The sequence below is a fragment of the Ambystoma mexicanum genome, chromosome 1q (genome assembly GCF_040938575.1).
Source record: "Ambystoma mexicanum isolate Mex_15411 chromosome 1q, UKY_AmexF1_1, whole genome shotgun sequence".
Lineage (NCBI taxonomy): Eukaryota > Metazoa > Chordata > Amphibia > Caudata > Ambystomatidae > Ambystoma > Ambystoma mexicanum.
This window is the reverse complement of record NC_090922.1, coordinates 1,206,201,638-1,206,216,001: the sequence shown is the minus strand read 5'-3', so window position 1 is coordinate 1,206,216,001 and position 14,364 is coordinate 1,206,201,638. Positions and strand designations below refer to the sequence as shown.

The window sequence follows — 14,364 nt, the reverse complement described above, 5'->3', positions numbered from 1 at the left end:
TATTTACATACTGTGTAGCTACTTGGATGCAAAGCTAGTATGTAAATCAGAAGCTGATTTATATATATTCAGACATATTCAAATATTTTCATTTACAGTCGGATAATATGTGTTGGTCAGTTCTGTTTCTTGGTATTCATTTTCGGTTTTCAGATGTTGTTATTTGCGGGATAACATTGTGTAAGGATTTCTTTTTACAAATTATCGATGGAATGCAAATGCTTATTTATGCAACACTTATACAGACAGTTATATATATTTTTAGTTTGCAGGTGAAACAAGAACACGTTTTTGATGCCAATAGCACAAGCAATATCACTATTTTATTGAATAAATCAAAAGAAAATACCCAGTTCTCACTCTGGATCGAAGCAAGTAATGCTCTGGGCACAGGGAAATCGCCTACGCTGGATATCAACCTTGATGACATAGGTAAAAGACTTCATGTGCAATATTTAATGTTGGCATATACAGACAAATACAGGACTATGAATGGAAGGTGCTATTCTGTATAAACATATACTATATATACATATATATATATATATATTCATTTAAAAAACGTTGTTAAAGGGATGTTATGGTTACAAGTGCAACCGAAAAACCTCAGAAATTCACCAGTTATGGTAAGCTTAGCAACCATAACTCACACAACCACCGTCAGATTGATACTGCGAAGTCTGGTGAGGTTTCGTGCAGGGCGGGGCCCCAAATTGTGTGGTTTTTACCATAGATGCAATGGAAAAATGTAATTGCTCACACCTACAGCCCAAATCGCTGAACACATTTTCACCAAATTTGCGCCAGGAGCAGGGCTTTGTCCTGAAGCATGCTTTTGTAAATTTGCTGTAAATCCCGTTCAGAAGTTTTTTTTTTAAATGTCCAAAAAGTGGGTAAAAAATAATTAGTGATATCTGGGTTCGGTCCATGGACTCACTTTCCCTGTTTGGTCCGTGCACTGGTCTCCGATTGGCCCAAAGGGTGGTGTGATGTCCACGGACATTGGACACGCCCGCTGATTAGATGGTGAAAAGCATGAGGTGTGTCATATTTTTGGGAAACGCCTGCCAATTTGGATTCACGGACAATGCCCGTTGTATGCAGACATCACGGCAAAAACATATTGAAAAGCACAACATTGAAACAATCTCTGGGGTGGTGAGGGGTGATGAGGATTTGATGGCATATGGCCATAAGAAACCAAAATACAAGTGTTTTTTCATCCCTGAAGTCAGCAAACAGTCTGGATGTTCGGGTGCAGTCCTTTGATGTTCGCGAACATCTCTGATGTTCGGGAACATCCATGCCTATTTTTGAATTACAAGTTTGGTGAAAACAGTTTGTGGATGGCTTATAACGTTGGCGCCACTCAATGAAACTGCATGAAAATTAGTAATATCATTCTAGACCTGACCCTGAATGGTGCTGTTTTGCCAAGAGGGAGCAAAAGTAGAGGGACGTCTCAAAATATTTGAAAGGCTTATAAAAGTAGTGCCATTTGACGAATCTGCACAAACATTTGCAAAAAGATTTTAAACCCAGATATCAATGGATTCAAAAAGTTTGGTGGGAGTTTCTCAAGAGGGGTCAAAATTAGAGGGGGGTCTCAACATTTTTAGACGGCTTATAACGTTGTTTCCATTTGACGAATGTACACACAAGTTCTCAGAAAGGTTATAGACTAAGTCTTCTATGTATGTCCAAAGTCTGAATGGATTTTGTTAAGTGGGGCTAAGTTATTTGACTATTTTATGTATGTACATTTTTCAAATAATAAAACATGGACGGATTTGCAGCAAACTCGTGCCTGGAGCAAGGATCTGAAAGCATGGTTTTGCAAATGTCCGCGTTTTATTTTTGGGAAAAGTGTCATAATGTAGGCACAAAATAGTGATATACCTTTGGTGACTGAGGTACATAGCCTGTGGCCATGGCCAGATTTTCTGGGCCATGGCCAAAGGACAATATGGCTACTGGCCATGACCACAAGGAACCGGCAATGGGGTTAAAGAGCTCATGCAAACCAGGGACTCGCTATGCAGTAAAGTTTTTCGAAATTGGTATAGGTTTGAATGGGAAACAAAATTCTGCTTTGGCTACACTGCTGGACAGGATTACAGCAAACATTTGCGAGGAGCATCAGCAAGGACCTCAAAGCGTGGTTATGCAAATGTGTCCTGTGTTTTATTTTTTCTAAAGGGTGAGAATGTAAGTACAGAAAGTTGTGATATTACTCTGGTGACTGGGCAATGGGCTTGGCCCTGAGCAAAGACAAAGGTGTACTCTGATTTGCATATTGGGGCATGCAGCATGGCCGAAGCCCTTGGTTTGAATGGGAAAGTACATTCTGCTTGCGGCTGCAGACCGAAGTGCTCGACGGCATTGCAACAAACTTGCGCGAGGAGCATCTGCAAGGATATGAAAGCATGCTTTTGCAAAACTGTCCTGTGTTTTACTTTTTTGAAAATGTCAAAAAGTAAGTACAATAAATAGTGATATAACTTTTCTGCCTGGGCAGTAGTCCTGGCCATCGGCAGGGACAAATCTTTACTCTGATTTGTCTATTGAGGAATGCAGCATGGCCGAAGTACATGCCTAATGGATTGTGGAAACTCGCCATGGCTGCAAGCCATGAGCACTGGCCATTGGTCACATTAAGAGGGTATAGTGAATACTGAACTAGGATGCAGAGTGGGTGCAGTAGATAACAGCAGTGGTTTGGTGGGAATGGGGTAATGGTTAACCCTCATGCCCAAGACAATTCAACCATGACTTGCATCCCCAGCATGCACTGCTGATAACGACACACATCAGTATGCGTTGCAAAAAGTATGTTTGTTAAAGGAGGTTTACAGTTCTTTCATATGTGTTAAAAGAGGAATTATTAAGAACTTATATACAGTAATCTAACATTATGAAACATAGTCCCTCATAAAAACCTATGATATTCACCGAAAAAACGTTGTTAAAGGGACGTTATGGTTAAGTTGCACTAATAGAAATCTATGAAATTCACTGAAAAAAACTTTGTTAAAGGGACATTATGGTTAAACTGCATTAGCAACAACCCATTCAATTCACTGAAAAACTTTGTTAAAGGGACGTTATGGTTAAGGTCCACTAACAAAAACCCATGCAATTCAATGAAAAAATGTTGTTAAAAAGACATTATGGTTACACGTAAAACCGTAAAACCCTTGAAATTTGCCAGTTATGGTAAGCTAAGCAACCAAACTCGTGTCACCTCTGTGCACTGCTAAGACTACCACCCAGGACATCAAAGATGACATCACAAATGTCATTGATGACATCACAGATTACATCACATATGAAATTAATTTTGATAAAAAGTCTTTAAAAGGGGTCGTGTGTATAATGTTAGTAACAAGATATCAGGGGTGATTGGTGTTAGGCAGAATCCTGTGCAGTTCTCTTACCTATAGAGTCCCCCAGCAGCTTTGCTGGATTTGAGGGGTTTATTTTTTTTTCTCCTGCTAGGAGTGAGACCCTTTTTCCCCACTCTTAGACAGATTGCTAGTGTGTGTTCTAGGCTATCTTGTGTGCTTATGGTCTATGGGGTTTTTCTCACCCTCATGGGAATCATCTTTTTTGTCGTAGCGACCCCCAAACATAGACTCCATGCCCTGGGACTGACTACTGTCTCCCAGGGCATGTAAAGTCCCTATTGACTTTACTAGTCATTTCTTATGAAGAAAACCAGTACAACCCATCTTACTATGGAGGTACTGGGAAGGGTTAATAGTTTTTCCCTAGTGTTCATTTTCGAGGGGGTACCGTACAGTCCCTCTCTCAAAGGTTTCTGGCTGGTGGCAGTGGTTTCTACCATAAATATTCGACCGTGAATATTTTCCTATGGTATTTTCCCATTGTTCGAGGCTACCACTTTTACTGACAGCCTCTAACATACCGCCGGTTTATTTTAATATTAACTTTACTCCGGTAGGTTTTTATTGGCAGAAGATTTAATTTCTTTCTCGTGTCTTTCTCTGTAGTCCTAACCCAGGTCGGGGATCCTTTGTTCGTCCTTTTGGCGGGCATCTGCACAGAAGCCCTCCTCTCGGCGACACTGAGTCTGGGGTAGACAGGATGTGTGGGAGGGGGAATAGGCACCCTGGACAGGGTTGCCTACTCAACGCAAGTCACACTCTGCCCTGATAGGCTGGGGGGTTCTCCCGCCAGGAGATCCACCCCACTGTGTAAGTGACAACTAGGCTGTATGAATAGGGGTCTTGCTGCATAAAAGCAGGGTCCTGAGGACTGGAGGACAAGACGTCGCCACTGGAACTAAGAAGCTGAAGAGAGAAGCCGAAGACTTCTGCAACGACTGAACCACTGGTGAAGCCCTGCTGCAGATCCTCACCACTTTTCTCCAACGACTCGAGAAGATCTTCACCTGCAAGAGTCTTCTTCCCTTGAGATGGTGGGGCCAACCAGTTTGCCAATTGCCTTCCATGACCTGCTTTGGTTGAATCGCCAGTGCCAAGCATTAGGAGACCGGATAGCCAGGCACCCGTACATCCGGACCGCAATTTAAAGGAGCCTACCTTTTATTCATTTTGGCAGCACCGTGGCTGGTTTCAACCCTGGGCAGTGCAGTAACTCGAACCTTCCTCCACGACGAGAGCCTCTCTTCCTCTGCTGGATCTCCGAACTGCAGGAACTGCCAGGAACTACGGCCACCGCAGGAGCCTCTTCCACTTTTAAGGTACATTGTTCCGCCAGGCCTCCCATTTCGTTGGGTACTGCTGAATGTGTTTTAAATCTTTTTCTTACCTACTGGGTTGGCCGCCCCTATGATCTAACTTTGTCTTTCACCTTCTGCAACCGCCTTTTCGAATTGTTAAACAAAGACTTGACTGCAGCGACTAGATCATTTTGCTCCTGGGCACTTTGCCTTGTACCACTGACTCTGGCACAAGCCTATTGACTCTGGCTAAATCTGTTACAACTGCTGTCTCTAGATTGCTTCTCACCTAGAAATGTGTTGGTGCACCTAACTCTTATAACCACCTTTTCCTTCCCTCTCTTTAAACTTGTAAAGTGCCATTTTGCTCGGTTTTCACCTAAGTATTGCACATGCAAAGTATTGCCTTGCCTAACTTGTTCACAATCTTCTTGGGAAGTGTTGCCGGTGTGTTTAACAGTATATTCCTGTATAACTTGACCTTTCCCTCCCTTTTGAGGAATTGTTAGAGTGCCATTTCTGCTTGGTTTTCACTGTGCCGTTTTGCTCAGTTTTCACTCTTGTTCAAACTTGTCTACAATTTAAATAGGGAGTTGTGTATACTTTTCTTGACTGATTTAACTTGCTTTTATAATAGTGATTTGTGTTTGAACATCAGAGTGTGTAAAATAAATATATATATTCTTTTTGATACAAAGCTTTGGTCAGTGTTTCCTTGCTCCATGGTATTGTAGTCCTAATGTGTAAACCCTGAATACTGCTCATCTCCCCCTTGAGATAAGTCTGACTGCTTGGTCACAGGTACCAACTAAATCGTTGTGGTACAGACTGATACCAAAGGGGATTTATTGCATATACCTGTAGTCTTAATCTTCTGTAGTACTCCCTAAGGGAACTGCACAGGATTCTGGCTAACAATTGGGAGATCTATCATGAACTACTTAATGTATTAAAGAATGTACTCATCTGAGCAAAACATGATATTGGAGTGTTGTTGTTAATACAGACACCTAATTATACATACACACCGGCAATGGCTGCAGCATGCACTATAGAAGTTCAATATTTTTTATCTAGTAATTTTGGATGGTAAAATAATGAGTGGTACCTTATGAGAGCTCTAAGTAATGATGAATATTGAATAAGTAGCTAATAGATAATACCTAATAATTCAAGACTTACTTCATACTTGTGTTACTATAAACAATACATATGAAGACCCACAATGCATACAAAACTGAGGCACATACAGGAAAACTTCAGTAAGGAGGAAAGAAACAACACCACCAAACAATTAAAGTGACATTAGACTTTATAATGAAGTACACAAATTAATTGTGTGTTTGAAGCTTGATTTTTTCTTATGTATGTGCATGATGAACTGAGGCCAAATGTTAAGGAAAGTGTCTTAACAACATACAACAAGGTTAATGTCTACATATGTAACACCTTTTGATTTTTAAAATTATCTCTACCATTGAGCAAAAAGTGAACATAAAGAAGTGCTCCAGATATGTGATGTCATCAATGATGCCCTGGGTGTTAGTCTTATCAGTGCATGCAGGTGGCGTGAGTTATGGTTGCTTAGCCTACCATAACTGGTGAATTTCAAGGGTTTTTCGGTTTAACTTGTAAACATAACGTCTCTTTAACAATGTTTTTTAAGTGAATTTCATGGCGTTTTGTTAGTGCAACTTAACCATAATGTTCCTTTAACAATGTTTTCTCAGTGAATATATATGTAAATATTTTCAAGATACAAACTTTAGTTGCACGGACATTAAGGTGAGGACTTAACACAACAAAATCCCTAAAATTCAGCTAAAGCCACCTTAACTTTGCGCCCCCTGTTGCGTAGCCTTTGACCACAATTATGACATCAAGATGACATCACTAATGCCATCACTGATGACATCATTGGTGGCATCACTAATTAAATCATCTCTGTTGACATCACTAATGACATCACTGATGGCATCACTGATGCCATCACTGGTGACATCGCAAATAACATCATATATGACATCAATGATTATTTAACTAATGGCATCAGACATAAGATCACTCTAGGTATTTTCCCATATTTAGACCACCCTTACGTTTCTTCATATGTGATATTAGCATTTCAGAATAGGTCATAAAAATGAGTACATTGTTTAAAACAGTAAACAGCTACACATGCATCATATCACTATTTGTGAAGCTTTCTTTTGTAGTACTTTGGTAAAAGATGATATCTGAATTATCAATAGTACACTGCTTAGAATGTTCCTGTTTCTGCCAAATATATATAAGACATGTTCACTATAATATAATCTGTATATACATATACACAGCAATTTGTAGACATAAATGTAAAGTGACACACGTTGAACCCTAATAATTCACTACATTTTTTGTGTCAATTGTTTTATTGTAAGAAAAATGTGTACACCTAGCATTTTATAAATGACATGCTAATTGCTTTAAAACAAGCAACAGCTATGGGTATTGAAATGAAAATGATAATTACTTTAAATGTATATATGTATTGAAAAGAAATGAAGTTTTAAATTCATCATTTGCTTGAAAACATGTACATAGGTGTGTATTTCTTTCTGTGTGTCTTTTGTAAGTGATTACATGTTAAAATTAAAATAAAACCTAAACTGTACAAAGTAAAAGTGATCTTTAAATAGTATCCAATTGTTTATTGCATTCAATTGTATGTCAAAGAATATGCTGTTAGTGATGTCACCAGTGATGTCATCAGTGATGTCATCATTGTGATCATAGGCTACGCAACAGGGATTGAGAAGTTAAGGTGGCTTTGGCTGAATTTTAGGGGTTTTGTTGCGTTAATTTCTCATATTAACCTGCCAGCAACTAACATTTTAACCTTGAATTTCAAAGGTTTTGTTATTCCATAGATTTTTTAGGCACTTGGCCAGTGGCCACGGCCTATGGCCGTGCCCACTGTATATTTTAGAACACTACCAGACCACTAGCCATGGCCTTCAGCCACTCTATATTTTAAAAACATGCAAACCATCACTGAAAGATGTTAATCAATCACAAATTGGTTTTGACCCGTTTTGACAGTGGTATTGTTATGTATAAAATGTTGCTGGCTTTGAGAACTCACAATGTTTTAAGCAATGTGCAGTGAGATTACATTATTTGCCAAAGATCACACACTTTTGTTAAACAGCGTGCTACAAGACCCTTGTTTTATGGCTGGTCTCTTGGTGACTGTTGTGATACATCACAACCCCAACTATCCACATTTAGGCAGCACTGAAAAGGTAAAATAGTGACTGGCTGCAAGAATATGTCCAGGTATTTTTGCCGCCAAAACGAAAATCAAAAACTGCCACCATTGACTATACGCACAGAAAGTCAACATATATTTTAAAGTGAAATATACAAATGTAGTTCAATTGACCTTCTCCTTAGAAGAAAGTGTGCAAGACAAAATAGCATTGGACTTTTAAGCAAAGTAATGAACATAAAAAAAAAATAACCTAAGAGAGGAAAAGTTCCAATAAATATGCTGGCAAAATATAAAAGGTGCTTATGTTTTAAACTCAGCAATCTGTCCTGATATATTCCCTGGAAAACAAAATCCAAATATGAAACAAGTGCTTGTGGTTTTGTGGGTAAGCGTCTGCACTGGGATAATGACAACCTGAGTAAAATCCTGATAGCCAAATACTTAAGCAAGCTTGTCAACCTAAAAAAAAAACAAGGGGTAGCGTCTGACTTCTAAAAAAAGATGTACGCTGTACACCCACATGTGTCCTATACTTGTGCCCTGAAAAGCAGTCACAATTAGGGGAAAATAACTGCACCAGTGTTCAGGATTGAAAACTCTCTTGCCTCATCGTGGGCAAATACTCATGACTTACGTTCCCTCTCATCGTTTCCCCTCCTCACCCCCACCATGTCTGGCTTTCATCAATGCTCTGCTTTATAAACATAATTTTAAAAGTACTCATACCAAAGTCACACTCAAATATATAAATCCTTATAGAACTATGTTAGGCAAAAAGTGTACAATTGTAGCATTATTCGCCCCAATTTGACTGGGAGACAAATACCAGAATTCAGTTCAGCAAAAGGCAAATAAATGGTCTCTGAGTGCAAAACTGTCAAAGACTGAGAGTAGCATGGCTTAAATAAAATAATGCAGATTTTGTGTGTGATGAGATATTTAAAACTATGAAAACACACAGGATTCGGGACTGTGGACTATCTCCCTTCCATTCAGTGACCAGGACCGACGCTGCTTAATTTCAAAGCCAGGAAGGATCCGGCCCATGACGCAATGTTGCTCTAAGTGGTCTTGTAACGTGGGTTCGTTTGTTAGGCAACATGGCCTGAGATGGCTGGCCGCTACCTCATTTTGAAGCTAAGCAGGGACTGTCCTGGTTATTGCATGGATAGGAAAGCCACTGTAGCTGTAAGAATAGATTTATCTCTTTGAGAACTCACAATGTTTTTAGGCAATGAGCAGTGAGATTCAATTATTTGCAGATGATCAGACACTTTGGTTAAGCAGCATGCTACAAGCCCCTTGTTTTATGGCTGGTCTCTTGGTGACTGTTGTAATACATCACACAACCCCAACTAACCACATTTAAGCAACACGGAAAAGGGCACAAATGACTAGCTGCAGGAATAACATATGCCCAGGTACTTATGCCCCCATAGCGAAACACAAAATCTTGAACCCATGAATATGGCCACAGTTTTTGAACATATATTTTAAAGTAAAATATACAAATGTAGTTCAATTGACCTTCTCCTTAGAAAAAAGTGTGCAAGACAAAATAGCATTGGAGTTTTAAACAAAGTTATGGACACTAGAAAAATAAACTGAGAGAGGAAATGTCCCAATAAATATGCTGGAAAAGTATAAAAGGTGCTCACGTTTTAAACCCAGCACTCTGTCCTGATGAATTCCCTGGAAAATAAAATCCCAAAACGAAACAAGTACTTGTGGTCTTGTGGGTAAGTGTCTACACTGGGAACATGATAAACAAGCTTGCCAACCTCAAAAAATCCAAGGGTTTGCACCCACCCTCTGAAATAAAGTTACGCTGTCCACCCACATGTGTCCTTGTGCCCTGAAAAGCTGCCATAATCAGGTGAAAATAACTGCGTCAGTTTCCAGGATTGCAAACTCTCTTGCCACATCGTGGGATAATACTCATGACTATCATCATTTCCCTCCTCACCCCCATGTCTGGCTTCCATCAATACTCTGCTTTATAAACATAATTTGGAAAGTACACATATGATAGTGTCACTCAAATATATAAATCCTTATAGAAATATGTTAGGCAAAAAGTGTACAATTGTGGCATTATTCCCCCCATCTTCACTTGAAGGCTACATATAGCAAAATACAATTCAGCAAAAGGCAAAAAATGTGTCTCTGAATGCAAAACGTTCAAGGATTGACATTAACACGGCTTAAAAAAACAATGTTTCCTTAAGTGGTCTTGTAACGTCTGCTCATTTATTAAGTAACATGGGCTGAGGGGGCTGGCCCCTTCTGTCATGGTTACTGCATGGATGGGATAACTGGATTGCTATCGTGTCACTGGGTCGATGATTTTTCACCCCGACGTCACTGTAGCTGTAAAAATATCTTTAAAAAAAATATATATATATAACCGTGGGTATAGGACTAGATTGCCGTGGATATCAGAAAAAAACACCTGAACAAAAATGCTTTCTTTCTCCCCAGCCACTCATCAAGTGCCCCATCATCTGTGTTAACTTCCCCACTCCCAGATGGCCTCCTCATCTCTCCCTTTCCCCCACAACACACACTGTTTCTGTGACACAGTTTGATTTCAGATGTCGCCAATTTGTGGATATAGCCGAGGTTACTGAAAAGGTTTATGTTGCAAACTCAGTCCCTAGAACCCCTGCAACTCCTCACTTGGTGCCCCCGCCACCTCTAGACTGATGACATTTGCATTTTTCTTTACCGGCAAACAGCTTTTTTCCTGTGTTTCATTTTCCCATAAGCTACGCTATAACCAACTATCTCGCACATTGAGAAAATAAAAGATTGCAGCTGTTTAATTTCTAAAAAACAGTTTTGGCAATTTACCAGGGATATAGCTATATATTTTTGAGAGGGGGCACCCCACTTGTCCGTCAGATATTGAAAAAAAAACTACTGCACAGAATAACCCCATACCAAAAAAAGGCCTCTTTTAAATGCTTTTTGCCCAAGTTTCTTACCTGGTCCAAATCTGTCGAGTGGTTTGGGCTGTGCGGTCCAGCAAAAATGTACCTTGTTTGTCTTTGGGAAAATGAACGGGATGTAGGCCGAAGCTTTGGAAAAAAATCTTTTTGTCTTCTTGATAACTTAATAACTCAAAAGTTATTAACAATAGAATTTTGTGAGCTTCCAATGGGAGTCTGACTCACCTTAACTATAAGGCTGCTATATATTTAAAAATAAATCACAAGAAGTTACTTTCCAAGTACACAATATAGCAAAGACATATTTCACAACATCTGTAGTGACGTCCATATACAAGTGAAACTTCTTTGTATTATGAAATCTTAAATAAAATGAGAAAAAGAAGTATAAAAGACAAATATTTTGCTTCAAAATAGGCAATCATTAAATTCAGAATATGAAGGAAATATATTATATTTGTGTGGGGAGAAAGGGGAGTGTGCAGCAATTGGGGTGGGCACAATGGGTGCAAAGGAGGTGTCAGTGGCTGCTACACTTGGTTACTCTGCAGTCACCCCACCAAGATCAAGCACATCCTTAACATCTCCCACATCACTTATACCTAACCATAACTCTACCGTAACTGTATCGTACCCAGCCCCACAGACATCTTTGGCAGATCTAATGGAGCGGAAGGCTATGACAAGGGTGCCAGCTCTTCTCCCTGCAAGGAGAGGAATGTCAGGTGCTCACGCGGTAAGACCCACTAAACTTCACCCAACCCGGGAGAAGGGAGATTCCCAGAGAACAGGGTTCCAGAGAACGGGCGTGCAGCCAATGGAGCCGGGAGAGTACATGGTTGAGGTTGCATCGCCTGCCTCTCGGTGGGCCTCTGAAACTCGCTAAGCAGCTGGAGAAACACGTGGAGAAATATGGCCACTCAAATGTGGCGATATTAATGGACAAACAAATTGAATCCCAATACCACTTGTATTTTATTTATTTTATTTATTTATTGGACATTTGTATGGCGCCTATACACAGGTGTTTCCAGGTTCCACAAGACAAGATGGGGGTTAGGGGAACATGGGAAATCACAACAATACAAAAACAAAGAATGGTTATATTGGCCTTTTGACAATCCTACCGTGCAAGTGCATGACAAGGTGATAAGTGCAAGGGGGAGGAGGGTAGAGGGAGATGTGCAGGAGTGGGGTATCCCCACAGGTGGGGGCAGGCATGTGCTTGTCAGGCCAAGGCGGCAAGTGCCAGGGGAAGATGGGGAGAGAGGAAGAAGAGTGCAGTGGACAGGGAGGAATAAATTGGGATAATCTGGGAAGGGAAGCCTGAGGGCAGGTTCTGGCAAAAGGATGCTGGGGGGACTGCTGGGGGAGTGGTCGGTCCCTGTATGACTCTGAAGGGACCAGGCAGATGGAGAGTTTAGCACAGGAGGGGGAGAGGGAAGGAAGAGGAGAAAAGGAAGGTCTTGAGAAGTTTCCGGAACTTAACAATATCCGGCACAATTCTGAAGGGGGAGTGAGGTTGTTCCAGAGGGAGGAGCCAGCCGAGGATAGGGTTCTACCTTCCGCTCACTGCTTGGAGAAACGTTTGACCTGGAGAGAGTTGGAGCCAGAAGAACGAAGGACTCTGTCTGGGAGGTATTTCAGGATAGAAAGCCTGATGAAGAGAGGTCCGAGACCCCAGTCAGCCTTGAGGATGATGCAAAGGGTTTTGAATTTGATCCTTGCAGTCACCAGGACCCAGTGGAGAGACTTTAGGGCTGGAGAGCTGCAGTCCCTGGGCTTGAGGCCAAGGATAGGTCTTGCAGTCCTATTATGGATTAGTTGGACGGGGCGAAGGGAGGAAAGAGGAAGGTTGAGGAAGAGGCTATTGCAGTAGTCAAGCCCAGAGAGAACACGGGCTCTGGAGACATTGAGCTTCTGGGGGAAGGTGAGGAAAGGTAGAATGGCCCTGGGGAGATGAAGCTGCAAATTTGACTTTTTGGCACGATCCGTGATATTAGGAGAGAAGTAGAGAGAGGAGTCAAATATGATCCCAAGGTTTTTTGCCTTACAAGTGTGTGAGGGGAGGGGACCCACGGAGTCTGGCCAGAGAGTGGGGGGGAAACTAGGAGCTCTGTCTTGCTGGAATTGAAGAAGAGATCATTGGCAGATATCATTGGCAGAGCACAATAGGCAGTCAATTATGAGGGAGGAGGAGGAAGAGGAGGTAGGGGAAGGCAGCCAGAAAGAGAGCTGGGGGTTGTCTGCGTAACACTGAAAATGAGGGGGGTAGGTGGAGATCAGGTTGGCCGGAGGGGCCAGGTAGATGTTGAAGAGCCATGGCGATAGGATAGATCCCCGAGGGATGCCACAGTTAAAGAGTGAGGTGGAGGAGAGAAAAGGACTCTTTTGCACTTGGGAGGGTCTGTTAGAGAGTAAAGAGGCAAGCCACGCCAGAGACCTGTCTGTGATTCACGGAGACAGTTTATGAGGATGGAGTGGTTGACAGTGTCAAAAGCAGAGGAAAGATTGAGGAGGATCAGAACAATAGGAGTCCAGATTAGAGAGTAGGTCTTGTCAGCTATTCAAAATAGCAGTTTCAGTGCCTCATTTCGGTTTGGATGGTCAGTTGGGGAATGACCAGCTTCTCCATGAGTTTGCCCAAGAAAGGCAAACAAGTCACAAAACAAGCATCACCAGTACTTGCAAACTACAAGACCAGGACTGCTGACAAAGGTGGGGTGAAAGGGCCCCCTATGAATTTCCACTCCTGTGAATCCATGGCAACAGTCTTACTGAGACCCCACACCACCAGGGGGAGGGGTGCAGATCCTACTGGTTCTGCTAAATACTGATGATTCTTAGTATTGCCTTCTTTGGTCGCAAGTGGGACAGAAGAAGGGGAATGGGAACGGGGACAGGACCCACTACTCGTAAGCCCATTCAATCAACAAGGAAACTCAAGACGAGGAGAGAGAGAGAGAGGAGCTGAATGACACAAGGGAAGGCCCTATTGAATCAGTGGTGTTGGATGAGACATCTGCCCCAGTTGGCTCAAAACCAGGCACCCAAAGCTGCAAAGATTTGGCCCCTGGAGAGATGAGGATTTGCCTTCTGGGAGAGATTCTGAGAGAGATGGAGAGCACTGCAGGAGTCCTAGTGACATAGAACATTTCATTCCTCTTTTGCTTGCACCAATCCAGGAGGATCTACACAACATGGCCACTCTTTTCCAGCAAAATCAACTGTCTGCATATGTGGGGGCTATGTGCCAATCAGCTGTCTATAATGAAAATGGTAATCAATGTCGTAAAACAGGCATTAGATAAAGTGAATGAGGATGTACAGTTCCTGCAGTTTGAAGTATGCAGAGTGACAGACAAATGTGCCAAGCTAGAGGGTCCAACCTGTTAAACCAGGGAGAGAAGAATCAACACAAGCTTCACCAACAAGGAATATGCAATCTTCGATAT

At 41.5% G+C, this 14,364-nt stretch overlaps 1 protein-coding gene across 1 annotated transcript in view; it reads left to right on the top strand.

Moving 5' to 3' along the window:
* Positions 1-14,364, top strand: part of IL23R (interleukin 23 receptor) — a 777,663-nt gene that overhangs the window by 169,126 nt on the left and 594,173 nt on the right. Inside the window, exon 5 of the mRNA XM_069641944.1 lies at positions 266-432. Within this exon, the coding sequence (XP_069498045.1) occupies positions 266-432 (167 nt within the window). The remainder of the gene's footprint in view (positions 1-265; positions 433-14,364) is intronic.